Source organism: Petromyzon marinus, chromosome 38, assembly GCF_048934315.1.
Source record: "Petromyzon marinus isolate PM22_M1 ecotype Great Lakes invasive population chromosome 38, UKy_Petmar_22M1.pri1.0, whole genome shotgun sequence".
Taxonomy (NCBI): domain Eukaryota; kingdom Metazoa; phylum Chordata; class Hyperoartia; order Petromyzontiformes; family Petromyzontidae; genus Petromyzon; species Petromyzon marinus.
The window spans coordinates 7,185,860-7,208,175 of record NC_133704.1 but is presented as its reverse complement, the minus strand read 5'-3'; the positions used below and the strand labels follow the sequence as shown (position 1 = coordinate 7,208,175).

General features: G+C 50.4%; 1 protein-coding gene across 1 annotated transcript in view; it reads right to left on the bottom strand.

Moving 5' to 3' along the window:
* Positions 1–22,316, bottom strand: part of LOC116950185 (uncharacterized) — a 127,134-nt gene extending 104,818 nt beyond the window's left edge. The window contains exons 1-3 of the mRNA XM_032967750.2: positions 20,887–22,316; positions 15,908–16,030; positions 13,227–13,330 (exon numbers count right to left, since the gene is read on the bottom strand). Of these exons, the coding sequence (XP_032823641.1) occupies positions 13,227–13,330; positions 15,908–16,030; positions 20,887–21,125 (466 nt within the window). The 5' untranslated portion in view covers positions 21,126–22,316. The remainder of the gene's footprint in view (positions 1–13,226; positions 13,331–15,907; positions 16,031–20,886) is intronic.

The window sequence follows — 22,316 nt, the reverse complement described above, 5'->3', positions numbered from 1 at the left end:
CGTATGTGCGGGAAAAGCGGAATGCTACCTCCCTCCCCTGTATGCGTTCCGGGTTTTTCTCTGGCTTCTCCGGTTTCCTCCCAAGAACAAAGCCGCAGACTCTCATTGCCCATGGAATTGGCCAAACATGCCAATGGGGCAGGACCCATCCTGGGAATGCCACGAGACCTAGGATCAGCGGACATCCTTTCGGGAGCATTCCGTTTCCTCGGCTGCTAACTCCATCACCGTTCCCTGACCGTCGGGCCATCGTCCGTCCTTGGCGACGCCTGCTGAACCATGCCCACTTCACTGAACAGGCTACACGATGCCACTGCCGTGCGTACGCTCTCAAATCCGCGCCTCTCCTCTTTGTTTTTCCGGTACGCGATGAGCTCTCCTTTGCCGCCGAACCGAACGCGCCCGCTCTTGAAAGCCCCAAAGCAGTGCTGTTAATCGGAAATAAAGGCGTAGTGTTGCCCGAAGAGGCGCGTTTCTTCGCCCGAAAACATGGTCATTGCGGATCGTGAATCCAGGTTTCATTTTGTATCGATTCAGCTCAGTCGCATCCGGCAGTCAATTCAAAGTTGATCGGGCAGCCATCCTGAAAATATCGATTCATTGACAATCATTGGCAATGGATGAATTGGAAAGCGAAGACTTGGGATCGAGTCGTCTTGTGACACGCACCCCCCCCCCCTTTATTTGATTGGCTAAATATCGGCATGATCGGTGATTCCGTCACAGTCCGCTTGTATTGTTACCAAATTGCCCTTACGCGGGCAACAGTCCACGTGTCTGGGACTCGGAACCCTTCATCCCCTGCCCCAGGACCGCGTTGTCCAATAGGCCAGAGTCGGCACTGTGCCGAGGGCCTATGAAAATTAATGACCATGTTCTTTTTTTTCGTACGATAAAATAAAATGTAACCAAGACATCTTCATTAAATATATTTAAATAGCAAGGATACGCACAGTATACAGTATATACAAAGACGCAGAGCCACGGGGGGGGGGGGGTTTCCGTAAGGTGAGAGAAATTAACACCGGAGATTAACTTTTCGAGATTTATTTCCATTACTAAACTAGCAATAACATCTTCAAATGGTGTTTCTCTTCAACACAAACAATCTCATTCTCGATAGAGAGCGACTTTGCCGTCCTACGCGTGAACCAAGCGGAGTGACAGCGGCCCTAGTAGTGACATGGGGCAGCAGCAGCAGTACCACCAAATGCCGGGAGCGATCATTGGAGGTCTACGGCGCAGAGGTGCCTGCGAGAACCTTGACAGGGGCCTGCCTCCTCCCCCCCCCACTTCCTGCCTTCCGTGCGGACCTTTGAACTACCGCCAATTAGCACGTCCACGGCGTGGGGGTTAATGGGGTTAATTTGGGGCACTCGACGGGGATTACGTGGGCCCGCGTCACCACCCCCGCCCCGCCCGTGTGACGTGAACCCTGGTCGTTAGCGAGCCGGATTCGTGCTCATTTGTAGTATACAGCGACGGCTTCACCTCACCCACTGCCCCCCCCCCACCTCAACCCACTGCCCTCCCAACGAGCGGGTCATTCAGAATTCGGCTTCGGCTTCCCGCAGAACGGCCGTGGCCACGGCCGTTACCGCCTCACATCAGGCGCAGAGTCGTGAGAGGTGTTACGCGAATCAAGTCCCAGATCGGGATCGATTCGACGAGTCATTATTATTATTATTATGATGATCATTATTATTGCTGCTGTTATAATTCCATCCGTGGGTCAGTTGCGAAAGCCGAGGCGTTAGATATCACCATCGCAATCGTCATGACGGATCGTCGTTGTGATGTGTGTGTATCGATGCCATCGACCGGTTGATGTGAAGTTCACGATGCTCGCATCGAAGGGTTCGTTTGTAGAAATCGATGTTTTTGTTTATTCGTAGATGTTGCTTGGGATGAATGTTGCTCACGTCACCCCTGCAGCCACTAGAGGCCATACTTGTCACTAAAAAGCTACAGCAAAAAAATACTATCATCAATTCTTGTATGCAAGTGCTGTATATTGAACTTCTTTCGTACCGTACGTAGCCAACCGTCCGAATCTGAGGTGCGGGTGGGGGGGGGAAGGAATCGTCATCCTGAATTGTAACGCCTTCGTTGAATCCCCCTTGGATCGATCGATCGATGATTTACTCTTTATTTATTTTCAGTCCCTGTGTGTCTGCGTCCGTCCCACCAGCGGGACGGGTGTGCGAGTGCGGTGGTGACGTCACAATGCCATATGCGTGATGACGTCACCCGAATCCCACAGCGTCGAGCCGGCTTCTCTCCGTCGCGTCGGCGTCACGGTTCTACCACACCCACCTGCGCGGGATACGCTATCGTACTATTCTACAAAGTATTTTACATTTATGTAAAAACTAAAAAGTTTTGCTCGCTGGCTGGCTGGAGGGAGGCGGGGAGGGTCACGTCCAAACCACGTGCAGGCTGCTAGCGGTTAATATCTGTGCATGCCCGTCACCGTTTCACATGCAAAGTGCTGCAATGCCGAAGCGTTTGGGCCGATACTTGAATGTATCGCAACGTACCGAACGCGTATTGATTTTTTTGTGTGTGTTTTGGACGATGCCTGTTGCTGGTTATGTGGATAAATAAATTAAATAAGTAAATAAAACGGAGTCCGCTACTCTTTCTCTCTTCTGCAGCGTTAGTCGCTGGTGGTCTTGACCACAGCCGTCTCTCACGCGAGACCGCGTGTTTTTTTTTGCTCTGAAACCAATAAAGCCACAAGCTCCCTGCCACGCGCGTTTACCACAATTACCCAGTCTCCGGATATTTTATTACTATAGCTACTCCAATTACCATTAGCCGACGCCATCACCATTATCTCCTTTCACGTGTGTTTCATGATTCATCGTCGTCGTCACCATCATCGTCACCGTTGTTGTTTTCGCTCTTCACGTTAAAAATCCGCGGCAAAAGAGCGTTACAGCGAAGCTCATCGCCCGTTCACGTCCCCTGAGCCAGTGGTGGCAATTCCATGCTCCGATGGCAGGGGTCGGTCTCTCCGTAAGGCAAAAGCGCTATTAACTCACCCCGCAAAGCGGTATTTATTTTATCGACCCCGGTGGGATGATAGGCCAAGCCAATCGCCAGCCAGAATTTGAACTTTCAGCCTTCCGATTGCGGCCGCTTGCTCTGCTGCTGAGCCACCAGCGATGCTTAAACACGTGGTTTGGTCAATAACACCGTGGCCGTAAAGGGAATAAAATATAATATGCAACGTTTCGGGCAATGGGCCTTCTTCATAACACATAAAGAGGGCAACTATGGTTGTTACGAGTGAATGGGTGGCCAAAACTTGCTCTACCTCTGAGCCACCCGGCCTGGCTTTCATCTCGAGAATATTAACACTGATGGCCCTTTATTTACAACAATGGATTTTGTGGCACTGCCCTCTGCTGCACCATTCCCATCACGACCACTCTGATCTTTCGCCATCGCCACCTCCTCCCCCTTGATCATCCCCATCAGCCTGGCGAGCACAACAAAGAGCACGCCAAGCAAGTCCCAAGAGCCGCGTTAAGTCTCGGGGTCACCGCTTGCGGTGTTTATCCTCCGGAGTCTGTTTTGCGTTAATCACCGGCGGTCACAACGCATTACCGAGCCTCGGACAATCCATCTCTTCCCCCCCCCCCCCCGCTGAGACCTCTCTCCCTCACCTTCTCTTCTTACGTTTTTGTTCACCTCCACAGCATCGTCAGCAACCGCGCGCTGCCCTCTCCGCTACCGTGCCCGTACACGATCGTTCCCCTTGCTGACTCCCATCCTTTTCTGACTTCCTAACCCCACCCCCCCCCCCCCCTCCTCCTCCTCTTAGACAAATCCACACGACAACGCTCGCAAGGGGGCACGACCCTTTCGGTTACGACGGCGGCCTCGAATCATTTCACGCACCAAGGGTCGGGGAAGAACGCCGGCTCGAGCGAGCCGGAAGAACCAACATTGAACTAATAAAGTCCAGGAGGCAGAAAGCAGCAGTAACGCATTAAAGGCGTTCGCGGCCGAGGAACGTGAAGATTCGCTCTCTCTCTGCGTGTGACCTGAAAAAAGTTACGATGGGTCAAAAATGAAGAAAAATAAAATGTTTTAAGAAGAAACACACGCGAATGTTTTCGATCTCAAAAAAAAAAATATAGTTCCAAAGCGGAAGGAGAGGAAATTCGTAGGAGATTTTTAAGATTCGGAAGTTTTCCAACCCAACCATCACCATTATTATTATTATTACGAGCAAAGCGCACGTCCTTTTGGACGTGACCGCCCGTACCTCCAGCCAGCCACCCAGAAAGCCAGCCAGCAAAACCTTGTTCTAATACGGCACTCTATATGATATGATAGCGTATCCTGCTGTGGAATGCGGGTGACGTCATCACGCAGATGTGCGCGGTGACCTCACCGCCGCGCACCCGTAACTTGGCCGCGCCAGCCAGCCAGCCAGGAATCCAGGCATGAAATCCAGCCAGCGCACTTTTTATTTGTTCTCATATAATATGACGATTATTATCATCAAAGTGTATTTGCACGGATGGTTTCGCTGGGAAATGTTTACTCGCCACAAAGACAGACTTTGAACACTGAGCTGCACAAATATCGGTTGCTATATCGAGCAGCGGGGCAGTGCTTTTCTTTACTGCCTGCCCTGAGTCAGTGATAGACATTCCACATTCCTATCGACAGGGTGCCAGTATAACCAATCACTGTTGAAGTCACCAAGTCGTTACTTATTTTATTGAACATGGAGGGATGATGATTATGACAATGACCCAGGCTAGGATTTCAACTCGTAACCGTCTGGCTGAATGGAGGAGCATCCTGGAACAACTTGACTAGCCACGTGGATCTCATTTTCCAGAGGGTAGGTTTTTGTTGAGAGAGAGAGAGACGATCGAATGGATGAAAAAAGTGAACTATTAAAGTTAATTTGGGAAGACTTTCAGTAATGGACTGTATTTTTTTCTATCAAGCTAATGTCACTTGTGGCGGAAGGGTCTTCACTCGGGGGAGTCCAAAATATCCCCTCTTCGAGGATATATATTTCGATATATTTAGATATATGTGGGTTATCAACTTTTGCCAGGACATACCACAAACGTGCCTGCTCTGACCACGTGGTGCTGACCCAGGCTGGGTGATGAAAGGGAGAGAGGTATTCTGGGAAAATAGCTCCTCTGTTTTAGCGACGGGGGCGGAGGGAATTCTGGAGCTTTGAACCCGACACGGAATCGCGGTCTCGCAGGGAGCATCAGAGTCGGGCCGAGCGAACGCTCGGAGGATTTTTTATTTCGAGCCGGGGGTCCTCAATTATAGTTGCTGGGGGAAGATGGGAGACGCTCTGTGGAAACTAAAACCTCGCCATGCTCCACAGCTCTCTCTTTAAAAATAAAATCCTACTCCCCAAATTGTATCCGCGCTATCGGCGTCAAGTCATGGGACAATCAACTCTGGCAGGGCAGAGTAGCCCTTCGTGTTATAGAACCGCCCACGGAAGTGGATATCACAGATCCCTTTTAAATGATCTCTTGTTAACACAGGGGCTGGCATGGCAGCACCTTTCCAACTACCATGCTGCTGATGGTAATGTTCGTCACATGGCAGTCAAACCGATAGGAAAAAATAATGATCAGAGCTGGTATTTAGTCAAATTACGCGCAGGGCCAAACGTTACATATTGGCTTTGTTTGTGCTGAGACCATCAACTCGCTTCACTTGAGGTACCCGGTTTAATCAAAGGCAGTGGCTGAAACCTGAATTCGAACCCAGGCTCTCAGTGGTGGCGGCTCAGGGCATTGCCCTCTGACCTCTGACCCACCCGACGGCCACCTCAGCCTTTTTCCTCTCCAGTGCCTCTTCTCCCTTTGCGGAGGTTGTTGACGATGCATCTCCACCTCTTCACCTGCTCCGTGTCAAAGACCCAAGCACTACCAATTTATCCATTCCCTGTCTTCCTCTCATCCTGACCGCCCCCCATCCGCCCGTCCGCCCTCTACCATTCCTGTAAACAGGACAACCCTAACCCTGACGCGAGAATGCAGGAAAAGGGTCTTTTTTTCTCTCCCCCGGCACACATTGCCATTACCCGAGGAGTGGGTTAGAGAGGTCAAAGGCACAGCCCCTGCAATTTCCCTTCAGGGGCCACCGCTGGCAAAAGGATATCTGCTCAGGCGGGAGCGCTGCAGTGCCCTCGAGAAGGTCTTTTCGGCTGCTCTTCCACGCTGGTCAATTAACGACGCGACTTGACCAACGGTCGCCCCGTCACGGGAACCCCCTCCGGGTCAGGTTGACAGGTAAAGGAGAACCGGTCCGCGCAGGTAAAGGCGCAGCCCTGCAATCTTCTTGGTCACGCCAATGCTAGCGGAAGAGGCTCGCACTTTGGAGGGAGCTCTAGCGGGAGCCCCTTTGGAGGGCATGTTGGGCCTACTCATCCACACACCGCCAGAGGTCTTGGATCTTGCAAGAGGTGAGGAGTTGCTACACTTTACCCCACGGGGGAGGAGCTATGGGGAGGGGGGGGGTAGGGAGTGGCGGTAGGATTTAAGAGACTTGTCACGCGATTAACTAGCACATGCGAATTTTCCCATGGATCGGAATCTGCGGCACTCTGCTAGTGCGGCTGATGGCGCGATAGCGCCGGTTTCTCAAAGGAGATCTCGAAGCTGCACGCTCAATTCAGAGCGACACTTTTTTTTGCCGGAAAACAGTTTTGGAATAATTAGCACAGATGCGTACCGAGATGCCAAACTCGCCACGCCGAGTCCACGGCTATACAAACTGCGCCACTACTTGTCCGGGCACACGGCAACGTTGTTGGCATTTTGTAAAGGCAGCTGCGCGCTGCTGATGATGCTCAGTGAAGTAAAAACCATTGCACTGTGTGTTGCCGTTCGGAACCCTGAGCCCTGAGGCAGAGGTGGAAATTCCATCTTCTAGCGGCCGGGGCCAGCATATTAACCCATGGGCCAGAGCATAAATTGGTACCACCTAATGTAGCAGATAATTGGTAGTCCCCAATTATTTGCATTACTTATAACAGTGCATTATTGGATAACCGCATTCCTTTGAGGAAAGTTTTCGCACAATCATTTTTTCTTTGACACTGGTGTAACCGTCCATCGCATCAAAGCATCAACAGGCCTCTGCACGCAGGTCAAATTAAAGACAAGCCACAGTGGTACGATTGTGGCCATGCAACCGAAACTGTGGACCACATCGTAAACCACCGTAGTCTGCGCCACTTCAATGGAGGAGTAGAAAAGCTACACGAACTCTCTCTCATGAAGCCCTCTCGTGGCTAACAGACCTCGACATTAGCATTAAGCTCCTGAAGGTATTATGTAGCTGTTATTGGCCACGTAGTAAACACATTGGAACCATGAAATAGATGTCATCTCAGGTGGCACCGATGCTCATGGAGCTTTATCTGTAAGACAACTGCTATTGACTTCCCACAAATGTGGTGCTTCGTTTTTATTCCACGCCAGAGCGATGATGATGAGCGGTTCACTCTCAAACAAGATTTGAATGAATAAATTCCAACTAAAAGAAAAAAAATATTCTTCCACCTCTGCTGCCCAACAAAAATACCTAAATGTATGTTAAAATGGTTTCCCTGCTCAAACGAGCACTGGGTTGCACTCACCAATATCAGTGCTGGAAAATCCACATTCTCATGGCGAGAACGCATCTGTCCACATTACGATCGTCAAAACAATAACGCTCAACCACATCAAGTGAAGCACACCGATGTGATCCCCCTTAACCTCCATATCTTGCCCCATCGACATTCCCAACTCTTAAAGCAGCATGCCAATCTCCCAGCACTATCAATGCCCCCCCCTACCGCCTTCCCACAGTGGCCACATTACCACAACGTCCCTCACCCCCCCCCCCCCCTGCTAGTCTGAACTGGGCAAGCGAGCATGATCTATTCCCGTGAGACCGTCGCTCAAAACAGCCGCCGCCGGTCGGCCAGCTCGTTAGCAAAATCGCCGCGACTCTCTCGGGGAAACGGGGAAATCCGTCACGTTAATGGAGACAGGTCGAGGAGGAGGAGGGCCCACCGGTTAAACCCCGTGAATTCCTCCTCCCCTCGTCTCCCTCTCGCCAGCGCACGCACGCACAATCTCCAGCCTCCCGCCTTTGCTCCAGTTTGTTTTGTCCTCGTGATTTTGTAATTCTTTGCGTTTTTCTCTCAAACCATTTATCACCCGTTAACTCTCTTCTTTAAAAAAAAAATAAGTAAATACATTTCTGACCACCCCCCTCCCACCACCGCCCCCCATCTCCCCTCCCCCCCACCCCCACTTCTTAGCTCGGTTGTATCTTTTGGTTGTTGTTGGGCCCTCTGTCCCTCCCTGCCGTGCGTCGCCGTCCGGCGTCTCCCGTGGGGCCTCCGCTCGCTCGGCCCCCCGAGGCGACGCTCTCGAGCGCGGCGCCACCACCGCCGCTACCGCCACCGCTCTCCACGTTAAAAAAAAATGGGGGGAAACGCCGAGACTTTCAGCATCAATCACCTCCGAAGAGGTTTGAAGGTTTATTTCCTCTCTCTCTCTCTCACTTGAAAGTGGCATTCTGCTTTAACCCAAAAAAAAATCCTTGGAGCAGCGCTCTGCAAGATGTCATTTTTACGACGGGAGATTTGTTTAAGTTTCCAATTTTTTTTATTTCCCCCCCGCCCACCACCTCGTTCACAAGTTGTCCGTCACTTTGGCGTTTCTGTTTACACGGCTGATGGCCCCCAGTGGTTGGAGCGCACACGGCTTGGCACCTAACAGGAGGTGGCAGTATGGCAAATAGGTTGCTGATCTGTATCTGTCGAGGCCTATCGGCGATGCGCCTCTTCGGCAGAGACAGCATTCACTCGTGGGTGCTGTGGGTATCTGCACTTGTGGTGGGGGTTATGATGCCCCAATGGGGGGGAGGGGGGGGGAGTTCTCCTTTTAATTTATAAGCTCTGATAGAGAGATGACAGACGAGACAGGCGGGAGACAGTAACAACGTGACGTGAGAGAGCGAGAGTGATATAGAGGAGAGACGAAGTTTGAGCGAGGTGAGAGGAGAATGGAGATTGCACCGGTCGACAGCCAAAATGCTTCCGGAATAAATGTAGTCCAACTTTACTAATTCTGGGTCACTGAGAATGAAAATGATGCTTAAAATTGTTGACTGGCTCTAGTCTTCAAGATATGCTACTGGGTCAGTATATACACCTCTTGACTTGGGAATGGCGGAGAATAAGTGATTTATAAAGGGAAGGGACCTCAATTTAAACCAGAAATTACTAAAATACATCTTTGGCTAGATCTATGAATAAATCTATGACTGGGTTTAGGCAGTACTTGCTTTTTGAGCAAAACAATGAATGATGCAATCTGAACCTGGTATTGCATCATACATGATGTGAATTGCATCATGTTATTCCTAGAAGTCATGGATGATGCAATCATAACTAGGCTTACATCCCTCTGCTGAACAAATAGCCCTATATCAGCTCTAGAAATCATACAGTGTCGTGCTCTCTTATGTGTCAGTGCTTGATTTTGCAAAGGGACACATTTCTGTTTAGCCAAAGTGAGCAGAGATGCCTCGTACTTGTGTGAACAAAGCAGATAACTTCTGCTATGTTTGTGTTGAAGTAACTTTTGCATCACAAAAGCACAGTATAAGCATTATGGTTAAGAAAGCCTATAACCTTTGTTTTGGCTGCAAAATTGGAGATCAGGACAAAATGTAGGCTCCACCACTTGTTGAATCAAGGAAGAGTTTGTTACCACCCTTACACATCAAGCTGGGTCTGATAAAGAATTTTGTCAAAGCAATGGACAAAACACAAGCAGCTTTCAAGTACCTCCGTGGAAATTTTCCAAGGTTAAGTGAAGCTAAGATAAAGGAAGGTGTCTTTGTTGGTCCTCAGATTCGTGAACTTCTTCGAGATGATGCATGTGACAGTGCACTGCGTGGCAAGGAAAAGACGGCATGGAACGCCTTCCAGTTAGTGGCAACACATTTTTTCGGAAACAACAAGGCAGACACCTTCAGGGAGTTAGTGGAAACCCTCCACAAGGCATACAAAAGCCTGGTGGCAACATGTCACTAAAGATACATTTTTTGCACTCTCATCTAGATTTTTTCCCACCGAAACGCTCTCAGGGCCAATGGAGCCCGTCAATGTTCGCAGACTATTGCTGTACAGTGACAAGAGATGCTCCGTTAAATGAATACAAGAGACAAGCCAAGAAGCACCGAGTAGACACTGAACAAGGACTAAACTGTGTAGTTATATATATACATAATAGTGTTTTTTTCCCTTTTGTTTCATAATATATTTGATTTATTTTACCCTTTTGCTGATTTTTTTAAGTGTTACGTGAACAGGACAGGTGACGTGCTATCATGTAAAGACACCATAAACACATGAAAAGACCTCGGTTTACAATTAATGAGTAAAATTCTACTGTCTACACAATATACATGGACGTCAAATATAGAAACTTAAATATCTTGAGAACAGTAGCAAAATCAGTTGTTTTAATTGTCATATTTAAATTCAGGACATCAAAATCCATAATAAACAGCACATTTCATCTCTGAAGCAGACGATGTCTAAAAAAATTGTAGATCAGTGTTGTCACGGGCAGGCATGAGAGGAATTCATTAACTTTTAAAATGTTAATTACTCGTTCTGGATTTCCTGCGATTAAAATTCTAGCTGATGATTGGATGACCTCTATTTTTTTCTCTTTCTTCACAAATCCGTGGCCCCTTCAGCCGCTCGGGAACCCTTACACTTTTGTTTAGTTTGCTTCTGCCTAGCAAAACACCCCTGGGCGTCTGGATGCCCTGAAGATTGTTGTAGGCAAGGACTAAAAGACGCCCCGCGACGTTTCGTATGAAAAAAAAATCACAAATATTAGTCTTTTGTGTCCTCACCTATTTTATCTCTCTCTTCAGAAAAGTGGACGTGGAATCCGACTGCCTCGACGCCGTAGCGCACGAACCGTAGGTACCGAGCCACTCGTATGCACTCCGGGTGAGATGACAGAAGAGTTCTAGCCACGGGATGGACGTGAGATGCGGTGAAGGAATGGACTCAAAGTCACGTGATTTAGGCGCCACGGTGGCGAGATGTTAACTACCTCGCCTGGTGTGCAGGAGGTCGCGGGTTCGACCACGACCCTAACGCCTGGTGTATATTTGGAGTTTGCGTGTCTCTCTCTCGCCGTGGTCGCGTGGATTTTTATCCGGGTCGTCAGGTTTTTCCCACCACATTTAAAAATCAACATGTGCGTTCAGAGTTTTTGGCTGGCGCTATACATTTCCACGTGATGAGCCGCTTTGTTAAGCTATCGTTTGTGGCCAGGTCGCTTCTGGAAAAGAGCTATATAGCTCAATCGGGCCTTACCTTGTAAAATAAAAATAGTTTAAATTTTACGTGGGTGTCTGTCATGTTTGAAACTTAACCAATTATTTGGTGACGCTACCGCGTTCATTGACAGTGGCGCCCACAATCACAAACGACAGCAGACAACATCGCCCCAATTCATGATATGACTTATATCTTCTCAATAATACATCACATTTTAGAAAGTAGAGTCATCTACGTTTTCAGATTTGTGTATGGCATGTTATCGGTTGGTCGTTTGGTAAACGTATATAGATATGTTTCTATACATAAAAAAACAATAATATCCACTTTTATTTTTGCATTGACTTTTTTTGGGAAATTATTAATAAATTCCAGTTTTCCCTATGGGCCGTTCCCGGCTCAGCCACACACACACACACACATGTACGCACGCATATACACTGACACATGCACACACACACAAACACAAAAGACTGTCACTGGTGTTGTCCGTTAGCAGGAATCGAACTCAGGTAGGCGGGTTCGCAGTGCAGCACGCTAACCGCGACGCTACCGCTCCCCACATACCTACACACGCACACCTACACACACACACCTACACACCCCTACACAATAACAACAACCGCCAATCGCCACTAAATGGCGGTGACGTTACCACGACGCTTGTGTCAGGCCATGTGCACCTTGAGGCCACGTGAAGTGTCGAACGCCCGCTGGCAGGAGGTCACGGGCAGACCCAAGTGTCACGGGTCGGCTGACTAAGATGACTGGGATGACTGGCTGATGCACCACCTGTGCCCCCTACTGTGCCAACCTGCTGTGTTTTATCCACCCGGCGCTCCGCTCGTTATTGTGAGCGTCGCTCCTCCGCCCTCCGTTGTTGTTGGAGGGCGACTGCCTCCAACTGCCCAGCAGCGTCCTTCACGAGCCTCGTCCACAGAGGCCGATCTTGACACCGCTGGTACCAGTCATCGGCAAGTCTACTCAGCTCCACGTCCTCCTGTACCACATCACTCCATCTCTTCTCTAGCCCGTGCTGCGCCCGTTTAGCCCCCTCGATCCTGCCAAACAAAGCTGTTTAAGCATGCGGTGGCTGGGCATGCGGGCTACATGACCCAGCCAACGCAGCCTTGCCTGCTGGAGGAGCTCACCGATAGGACCTTGTCCAGACCTTTCAAGGATTTGTGAGCTCCTCACACAATCCAGCCTGGTTAAACCCAGGATGGATCGTAGGCAGGCTAGCCTAAATGTTTCTAACCGGCAAAGATGTTCCATTAGGGGGTCCACGTTTCGCAAGCGTAGAGAAGGGAGGGAATGACCGTGGCCGAGAAGACCTGAAGCTTAGTGCGGAGCGACAGACCAGGTAGCTTCCACACAGCGTTACGCAACCGATGAAAATACATTGCCGCTCGACTGATTCGGAGTGAGACCTCTGCTGTTAAACCGGAGGCGGTCATGAGCACACTGCCCAGGTGTGGGAAACTCTCCACTCTCTCCACAATTGCCCCATCACCGATTGGGAGTTGTGGGAGTGGAGTGTCCGATGGTACAAAATACCCAGGCAGGTGCTTAGTTTTGGTGGGGCTGATGGTAAGGCCCCACCTCTTAGTGGTACGCTCCAAGTTCAGCAGCAGCGCCTCCAACTCCTCCTCTGAATGAGCAGCAATTACCAAATCATCGGCATGCATAACGTGGTTGACCAATAGGGAGCCATCCCTTGACCGCACCCGGGCATCGATCAGCCTCCCATTATATCTGTACCAAATGGAAATTCCCCCGGTACAGCTATTGAAGGCTTCACGAACTACGTGGTCAAAATAGATGTTAAACACACACACACACCGGTCCTCACCGTCTTGGCAGCGTTTCCCCGTGAATCCGGGGCAGCATCGCCACTCCAGCACGGACGCGAGGCGGTACGCGAGCCGGTACGTCGGTCGCACCACACTGCGGTAGCTGCCAGGACGACACACGCACGCACACAAAGATAAAGATTCCCCATATAGCCTCAACACACTGTTGGGGCAAGTGCTGTTAGCGAGTAGCACCCATAAAGGCCGGCACGGCACACAACGAGGGGGGGTTGCTGTGCTCTATACCTAAATCAGCTCAAGGCTTCCTCAAATCACGCGAATCTGAGTACATCCCCTCTCCACGCCCCATGTGAAAACGGACGCCGTTCCGTGCAGGTCACTTCTGCTCACTCCTTCCTTCTCTTTCTCTACCTGTCTCTATCCCTCCGCTCTCGTCAACACCATCACCTCTCGTGCCTGATATCTTGGCCCGGTCATTCCTTTTTCCCCCTTCCTTCGCCGGCGCTCCTAACCTTTCTTCTTTCCGCTGCTCATCTCGAGCCGCGCCCCCTTTGTTTGTCTTGGGGGGACTTCCGTCCCGGCATCCCCCCCCCCTCTCCCCCAGTCATCGTGCCCCTTGTCTGCTGCCCTTTAGCACTGCTGACTCTACTCCCCTTCCCGTGGTCTGCCAACTGGTAAAAAAACAACAACATACTTTTATACCCATTCTATTCTATTTCGCATTTACATAGTGCCCATTCCAGGGCGCTTTAAGATGCAATCCCGACGGCGTTCAGTGCGGAAGGCGATGGAATGGATGGAGGGACAGGGGGCTGGGAATGGAGCTGATGTTGCTGGAGTAGGTGAAGGCAGGGAATGTGATGGTGAGTGAGGGTGTCTGATTGGTGCAGCGTGGACGAGAGGCAGTGGGGTATGGGGAAATGGGCATGGATGAGGATAGATGATGGCAGGGGCAGAGGTCTGGTGGCAGCACAGTTGAGCCGATGGAGGAGCACAGTGTAGGGCTGGGGTAGAGATGTGGCATGGTGCACATAGAGAGCGAGGCGTCTGAGCTGGGTCAGGAATTAGGGTCGTCGGTCGTCTGGGGAGGGTATAAAACAAAGTAACCATCATTGCCCCCTGTGTCGTCAGATCTCAGCAGCTAAGCAACATTGATCCAGGCTAAGTGCTTTGGTGGGTGTGGATGGGTCTCAAATTTGCGCGCTAACTTCAGATGTAATGGGCGTTTACACTAGCAGAAGGCAGTGCGGTAAAACTCATTATCCTGCCCCCCCCCCATCACCTTCACCAACCCGCACAGACCACAGCGGTGAAGTCTGTTCGAATAAACCATCACGACGACACGCACGGCGCGCGCGGGGGGGGGGGGAGTGGGGTGCCCTCGTCCAGCAGTGGATCGACACAACGGGCGGTGCGCGTGCCAATGTACCCACACATAATAATAGGGCGTGATCGAAACGACCTTCGGTGGGTAACTGAAACAAACAAAATTCCGAGAGTTGTACAACCATTACGGGGGGCCGCCCTCTTACAACGGGAATGCAGCAACGCCCCAACTGAGCATGCACACCCCCACCCCCCCCGCGCGCCCCCCTTCTCAAAATAGCGCGAAGTAACTCAATGCCTTGCGTAAGCCGTGTGTGCGCGCGTGCGTGCGCGTGCATGCGTGCGCGCGTGTCATCTCCCGCCGCTAACGAACCGCCGAGTATTTATTTCCTGGCATCAAAAGGGTGACGGCGGTGGCAGGCGGCACGGCGCGGACGCTGGACGGTGGCTTAAGAATGTGGCCGCTACGCTCGCTCCAAATGCGAGAGACGAGTGAGGGGGGGAGGGGGGGGTTGGCTGGAAAATCCGCGCAGAGGATGGAGCTCGATTTGAGCCGAGAGATTGTTCTCAGCGTCACGGAGCGTAAAACCATCGCCACGTGGAACTCCGGTCGTCATCCGGTGGTCACCGCATCGCGGCATTTTCAGATGAGCTTCTGCAAGCCCCGTCTGGAACGCTCTTCCTTCCGATATTCGGAAGCCGCTGGAGCTATGTCGCTTTTAAATGGTCTAGATTGAAAACTCACTTCTTTGGAACTGGCTTTTTGTGTCGTGTGTGTTGTTCTTCGCCCCGCACCTCCGATTAACGCGATTGGAAAAGTACGGTGCGAAAGAAGTTCAACATGCCGTACATACATCACCACGGTCAGACCGACTGCTGTGTTTCACTACCATCGTCCCCCCCGTCCCTCCACCACCACCTCACGTTCCTATATTAACATTGCTCTAGTGCAAGTATAATAGCGCTGTTTGTTTCTGGCCGTTTAGCGTTTGAGTCTGTGCTCACAGACATACATTCATAGATCGTGCCCTTGTGAGGCAGAGGAGCGAGTAGCTCTCAGCACGTGGTTGTAAAACGTCAGACGTCACACCAACCGTCACGCGGTTTGGCACGATAGTTTTTTTTTTGCTGTCGTTAACCATTCCGCGGACTTAAAATATCTGCATGTAACCCGAGGAGCAAAACGGGCAAGGTTTTACGCGTCTCCTTAAATTTATTGCAATGCCTGGGTCAGCTCCCTTCCTCTCTTCCTAAGTCCAACCTTGGAAAATCTCCGATTCTAGAGCGAGCGGCTACTGATTTTGCGGCTGTTGGCGGCGCGTTACAAGTTGACGTCGTCGTTGTTGATGTTGTCGTCGTCGTTATCGTCACGGTGACCCGCTGGTGAGCTCACCTGATTTTGGGGACGCATCCCTTGGCCCAGTGGCAGGCGTGCATCACGCGACGCACGTACACCTCGGTGCCGTTGTGCACGGGACACGGAACCCTCCTGCTCACCGGGTACGGGCACCAGTTCCTGCGGCGAGCGGAGAGGCAAGAGGATCACGGTCAACAGAAAAATAAGAAAAACCCTTCAACTGTTTTATTTGACCAGGTAAGGCTTATCGTCCGTCACGTGGAAATGTATAGCAGACAAATACCATTATTGGTTCTTTCGGTAAAGTTGCGTAGATAAATACAAATAAAAATGTATAAAATACAATTTTTAATACAAATGATAAATAATGTATTTTTTTAATTGTATTTTTTTTCTATCTACGTGACTTTACCGAAAAAAACAACAATATGAATTCCTGCAGTCACGAAAGTTTTAAGTCAAAATTCAGCCAAATACTCTAAATGTCATATTGATTCTAAAAGTGGAGGGGGAAAACCAGAGGACCAGGAGAAAAATCCACGCGACCACGGAGAGAGAGGGACACACGACAACTCCAAATATACAGCACTCGTCAAGCTAGTTAACATCTCGACAGCGTGGTGAGATGTTAAGAGTCCGGCTTGGGCTGAGGGCGAGGGGTTGAGGGCTTAGGGGTACGGAGATCTCTCAGCCACCCTCGCCTATCCTCTCATCGGGCGTCCAATAAGTCACGCTGGCCACTGTCAGTGAGAACGTGGGATGAGGTCATACACAGGTGTAACAAAATACAAAACTCCACACGTCCGTCACCAACAACGTGGCCTTAAAAGGGAGCGTATATAATAATAGGTGACGTTTCAGGCAATGGTCTTTCTTGAAGAATAAGAGTTGGAGACTTCACTTTTACACCATGAGGCCTGACCAGAATTACATTTAAAAAAAATGTTTACTGACAAACAGTTATTTTTTATGTACAAATACGAATAAGTGTATCTATTCGAAGCTATTTGAGTAACGCAGCAGAGGTCTTTACGGATCAACTCAAGGAAACTCCAGTTGTCCACTGGAAAAGACTCCTAGCCATGGCTAGGTTTATGGTCAGCTTTGAAGTTACGGTTAGGGCCAAGATTAGGTCAAATTTGTGGATCGTGGGATTATGGCGAGGTGCAGGTAAGGGCTGTTGGAAGGATCGGTAGGACATGTGAGCAGCACGTGCCCAAAGTAGTCACAATGTTCTCGATGGATGCCAGTGCCGGCCCCACGCTCGCCTACGACTACAATGAAGCGTCGAGTTTTGCACAGCAGCGTCTAACTCTGTGATCGTGTCTCAAGACGCTGTCTGCAAATAGTGGGTGGTTTTATATTCTAGAGAGGAGGGGGTGGCGTGGGCAAGCGGTTCATGGGCAGGGAAGAATAAACCACTGAAGATGTTGAGCCTGAACGTGAGGAGAGGCCACACGGAGTCGACATGATCAGAATATGAATATTTAATTATGCTGGAGGAATCCGATGAGTTATAAAGCTCTTTTTTCACAGATGTCCAGTCGGGGCGGGGTCAGAAAGTTACAACAACAACAAACAACACAAAAACACGATAGGAGTGCAAGGTAAAGGAAAGGATAAACAAATAACTTACAAATAAAACTTGTTTTTATTTTACCAGGTAAAGCCCACTGAGATATTATCTTAGATTTCAGATGCGACTTGACCACAAATGATAGCCCCAACAAAGTGGCTTTTCGCGTGGAAATTTACATCAGCAAAATAATCTGAATAATCTCAGTGCCTGTTTCTAAGTGTTCAGATGAATAGCATTCCAGACACCCACCCCCCAATACAATTCGCTATCAATGTTCTGTGCTGCCACTGTGATTCTTCATTTCCCGCTACCCTAACCCCGACTGTCCACCCAGAAGTGTCAATGAGTTACACCAAACATTTCATCGATCGGCTGGTGGGTTGGAGAAGAGATGGAGTGATGCGGTACAGGAGGACTTGGAGCTGAATAGACTTGTCGAAAACTGGTACCAGCGGTGTCAAGATCTGCCTCTGTGGAGGAGGCTCGTGAAGGACGCTACTGGGCAGCTGGAGGCAGTCGCCCTCCAACAGCAACAACGGAGGGCGGAGGAGCGACGCTCACAACAACGAGCGGAGCGCCGGGCGGATAAAATGCATCAAGTTGGCACAGTAGTACAGCTGGTGTGCATCTACCGGTCATCTCAGTCAGCCAACCCATGGCACCTGGGTCTGTCCCGAGACCTCCTCCTGTTAGCGAGCCTTCGACACTTCACGTGGCACCTAGCCTGGCACAGGCGCCGTGGTGACGTCACCGTCACTTCGTAGCGAATGGCGGATGCATTGATATTGGTGGGGTAAAGCGTGGGCTGTTACTCCCACCTCTCCCGGTGTGGCAGAGTGGACCAAACAACTCTCTTTAACGCTATAGGGAGTAGAGGGGGGTGGGGGGGGAGCTCTGTCAAGCGAGGGACCTTCCTCCAGCAGTGACGTGTGTAAGGAATTGCAGCGCTGCACCTGGCCTCACTTCACCCCCTGCCACCCTTACCGGGACAACACTGCCACTTTTGTTGCACTTTTTCGTTATTTATTTTTGACCCAAGGAATCGAGGGCAATTACGCAGCGGCAAAGGATCGAGTGTCCGTCACGCCACCCCCCGCCGTCAGCCAACCCACTCACGCACGCACCCACCCACCCTCTCTAGCTCTGTGGTTATTCCTCACGGTCAGTGCAACAGGTGTGTGTGTGTAGTGTACTAATCATAGTAGGGGAGCGGTAGTGTTGCAGTGGTGGATCGCGCTCTGCCCAACGAGCCCGCCAGTCCCGAGTTCGACTCCCGCTCATGCGGCCACCAACACCCAGTGACGATTATCTGAACCGGTTCTGGGCCTCCCCTAGGTCGACTCAGCCTCAAGTGAGTACCCGGTGCGATGTGTAAACATCGCCACTGGGGAGACAAAGGCGGCCGGGCGTGGTGCTGACCACCCACCTCCTCGTGTGCCATGCCGGCATTCATAGGTGCTCGCTCACACAAAAGTTTGTCACGGCTATACGGGGGATCTTTGTCTTTGGATGGATGTTGGGGAAACAGATGCTGGCGGTGATCGCGATAGAGATAGTAATGGTCGCTCTGGTGATTGATGGGAGCGATGAAAGTTTATTGGAGGCGATAATGGTTGCGGTAGAAACGGAGCTCCTCGTGGAAGATGTTGATGGTGACGGAGGAGATGGTGATCAAGAAGATACAAGTTGGTGGTAGTGGTGGTGGTGGTGATGATGGCGATGGTTATGAAGTTTTTAGTGGCGATACGAGCGGCGGTCCCGAACTATAACGCTTTAAAAAAAAAAAAAACAATGTCCCAACAATGGTTCGGGCACCTTGTAAGGATGCCCCCCGATAGACTCTACCCGGACATCTACCGGGCAGCAGCAACGTCCCACTGGGCGAAGACCCCGGGGCCGGCCCAGGACCACGCTGCTGCTGCTGGCGGGACGACGTCGCTCGGCTGGCCTGGGAACGCCTGGGAGTTCCCCAGGAAGAGCTAGAGTCTGTGTATAGTAGTGTATAGTGTAGTGTATAGTGTAGTGTATTGTAGTGTATAATGTAGTATATATTAGTGTATAGTGTAGTGTATAGAATAGTGTATTGTAGTGTATAGTGTAGTGTATAGTAGTGTATAGTGTAGTGTATAGTAGTGTATAGTATAGTGTATAGTGTAGTGTATTGTAGTGTATAATGTAGTATATATTAGTGTATAGTGTAGTGTACAGTAGTGTATCGTGTAGTGTATAGTGTAGTGTATAGTGCAGTGTATAATGTAGTGTATAGTAGTGTCTAGTATAGTGTATAGTGTAGTATTGTATAGTAATGTAGAGCTAGAGTCTATCGCCAGGGGAAGGGAGGTCTGGACCGCCCTACTCAACACGCTGCCGCCACGACTCTTACCAGGACAATCGGACTGAAAAACGAACGATTTTTTTGTTAAAAGAGCAATGTATTTTTTATCTGTGCGGAGTGATGCTTGCGATAGAATGATGATTAGTATCGCATCCTCATGTCTGATGTCTCAGCTGCTGAACTGCTGCAGAGTCGATCATAAGACCCCCAAAGTCAAATGATTCCAAAGCAACTCCAACCTTACAAAGTGGCCAGGAGACGCCAGTAAAACAATGGATGTTTAAACATATCTGTTTTGAGGCTTCACGTTCCAACTCGTATCGTCGACATACTAACTCCGGATATTATACCTCGACACTTTCTCACCTTGGAAATTCTCTCTCTCTCACTCGAGTCCCTTCACAGTCGAAGTTCCAACGCCTATTTCTCGACATTCGAACCCTTGCTCTAAAAATTTAAACTCTCGAAGTCCAAACGCCAAACCCCACACCCTTCCCCAGGTGGTTCCAACTCTCCGCGTTCTAACTCTTGCTCTAGACCCTGGGGTCGGCCAACCAAAATAACAGAGAAATTTTTTTTGGATTTCGATACAATAAAACAAACAGAAAAAAACCCCTCAATATATCAAGAGCCGCAATGCAACCGTGTTGGTGAACACGAGACGGTGGGGGTCTTTAATAAACATCTGTCACGAGGCAGTCCTTAAAGAGCGCCGCTCGTGCGGCCACGGCTGCCGTCCCCTGCATCAGCACACTTGACGGTACAAGTCCCGAGGCGTGTTTCTCGACATTCAAAAAAAAACCTCTTACGCTTTGGGTCTATCGGTAAAAGTCACGTCGATAGGTTCAAAGAAAATAACAAACAAAACTACGACGTTTCGATCACAAAACAAACTAAAAAAAAACTACGTTTAGATCACAACACGAAGAATATTAATTCCTGCAGTCACAAAAGCCTTAAAATTCAAACTCTCCTTGCTCCTCGCATTTCAACTCCGAAAGTTCTAACCCCCCCCCCCCCCCCCAGGTGGTTCCAACTCCCCGTGCTCTAACTCCAAGCAACTCGAACCAACTTAGCGCATCTCGACGTTCTAGCGCTTACCCGCCGCTCGCCGTTGGCAGCATGGCTGGACGCACCGCGGGCTGGCCGCGTGCCCAGGGCCCGCGCAGCTGCGCAGAGGTCGCGCCCCACGGGAGCCGAGGAGGAGGAGGAGGCGGCAGGGGAGGCTGCGCCCAGCAGCAGCAGCGCAGAGCGAGCAGCAGCAGCAGCAGCGGCGGCGGCAGCGACACCAGGAGAGGCGACGCGCGACGGCGAATGCGCGACCCGGCGACGGACCCCATGATCTCCCTCTCCTCGTCGTCTTCTGTCTCTTCGTCTTCCTCCTCTCCTCTTCTCCGCTGCTGTTCCTCAGTCCGCCCCCTCCCCCCTCTTCTTCTCCCGATGCTCCGCCGCCTCTGCTTCCTCCCGTATCACTCCTCCACGGCGTGCGACTGCGGCACCCTCGGCACGCTCCTAAAAGCAACGATCAGGCTCAACGGTGCCACCTCGGATGTGAACTTATTGCCGTTCCTCGGCATCAACGTCAGCTACGCGCAGGCGACGGAGGCTCCTCTCACGTTGCTCCTCGCCCAACCTCCTCCACTCCTCTCTTGCTCTTCAGCCTCCTCCTCCTTCTCCCCTCTCCTCCACTGCTGCACCTCTCCCTCTTCCTCCTCTCTCTCTCCTCCGTTGTTGATCTTCAGCCTCCTCCTTCTCCCTGCGCTCAGCCCATCAGCATCACTGCGCTGCTGCTGTTGCTGCTGCTGCTACACGAACTTCGTTGGGGACGTGCAGGCGGCTCCAATCGTTGCGCTGTCCCTTAGAACAAAGCGGTGACCCGTGTGAGAGTGAGAGTCTGCGTGTGTGTGTATACGTGCGTGTGTATACGTGTGTGTATACGTGTGTGTATACGTGCGGGTGTGTGTGAGTGTGGGTATGTATTGTGTGTGGATGGATGTATGAGGGTTGCTGTGTATATATATGGGGGTGTGGTTTTTTGTGTGTGTACGTGAATGTGTGCGTGAATGTGTGTGTGTGTGGCCTGCGTTTTTGTGTTGTGTGTATGAGATTATGTCTACGTGTGTTTGTTGTGAGCTTATGGGTATGTGTGCGTGCGTTTGTGTGTGTGTGTACGTGCTGTCGCTAACAGTGTGTCTGTATGTTTATGTGTGTGTGCTCGCTCACGGCACTTGCCTCAACAGTCTGGTCAGGCTATACGGGGATGTTTGTTTTTGTATGTATATGTGTGTATGTGTTTCTGTATGTATGTCTATGTGTGTGTATGTATGTGCGTCTATATATGTGTGTGTTTATTTCTACTTCTGTGTTTGTATGCTTGTGCCGATGTGTATACATATATGCATGCACGCGTGTATCTGCGTGTGGGAAGCCAGCAGCAATCGCGAGCTACGGTTAAATCTGTAACACGCCGTCGGGATCAACTCTGCATCTGTTGTGAGTCGCTGGGCACACGAGATTTAATTGTGCCCCCA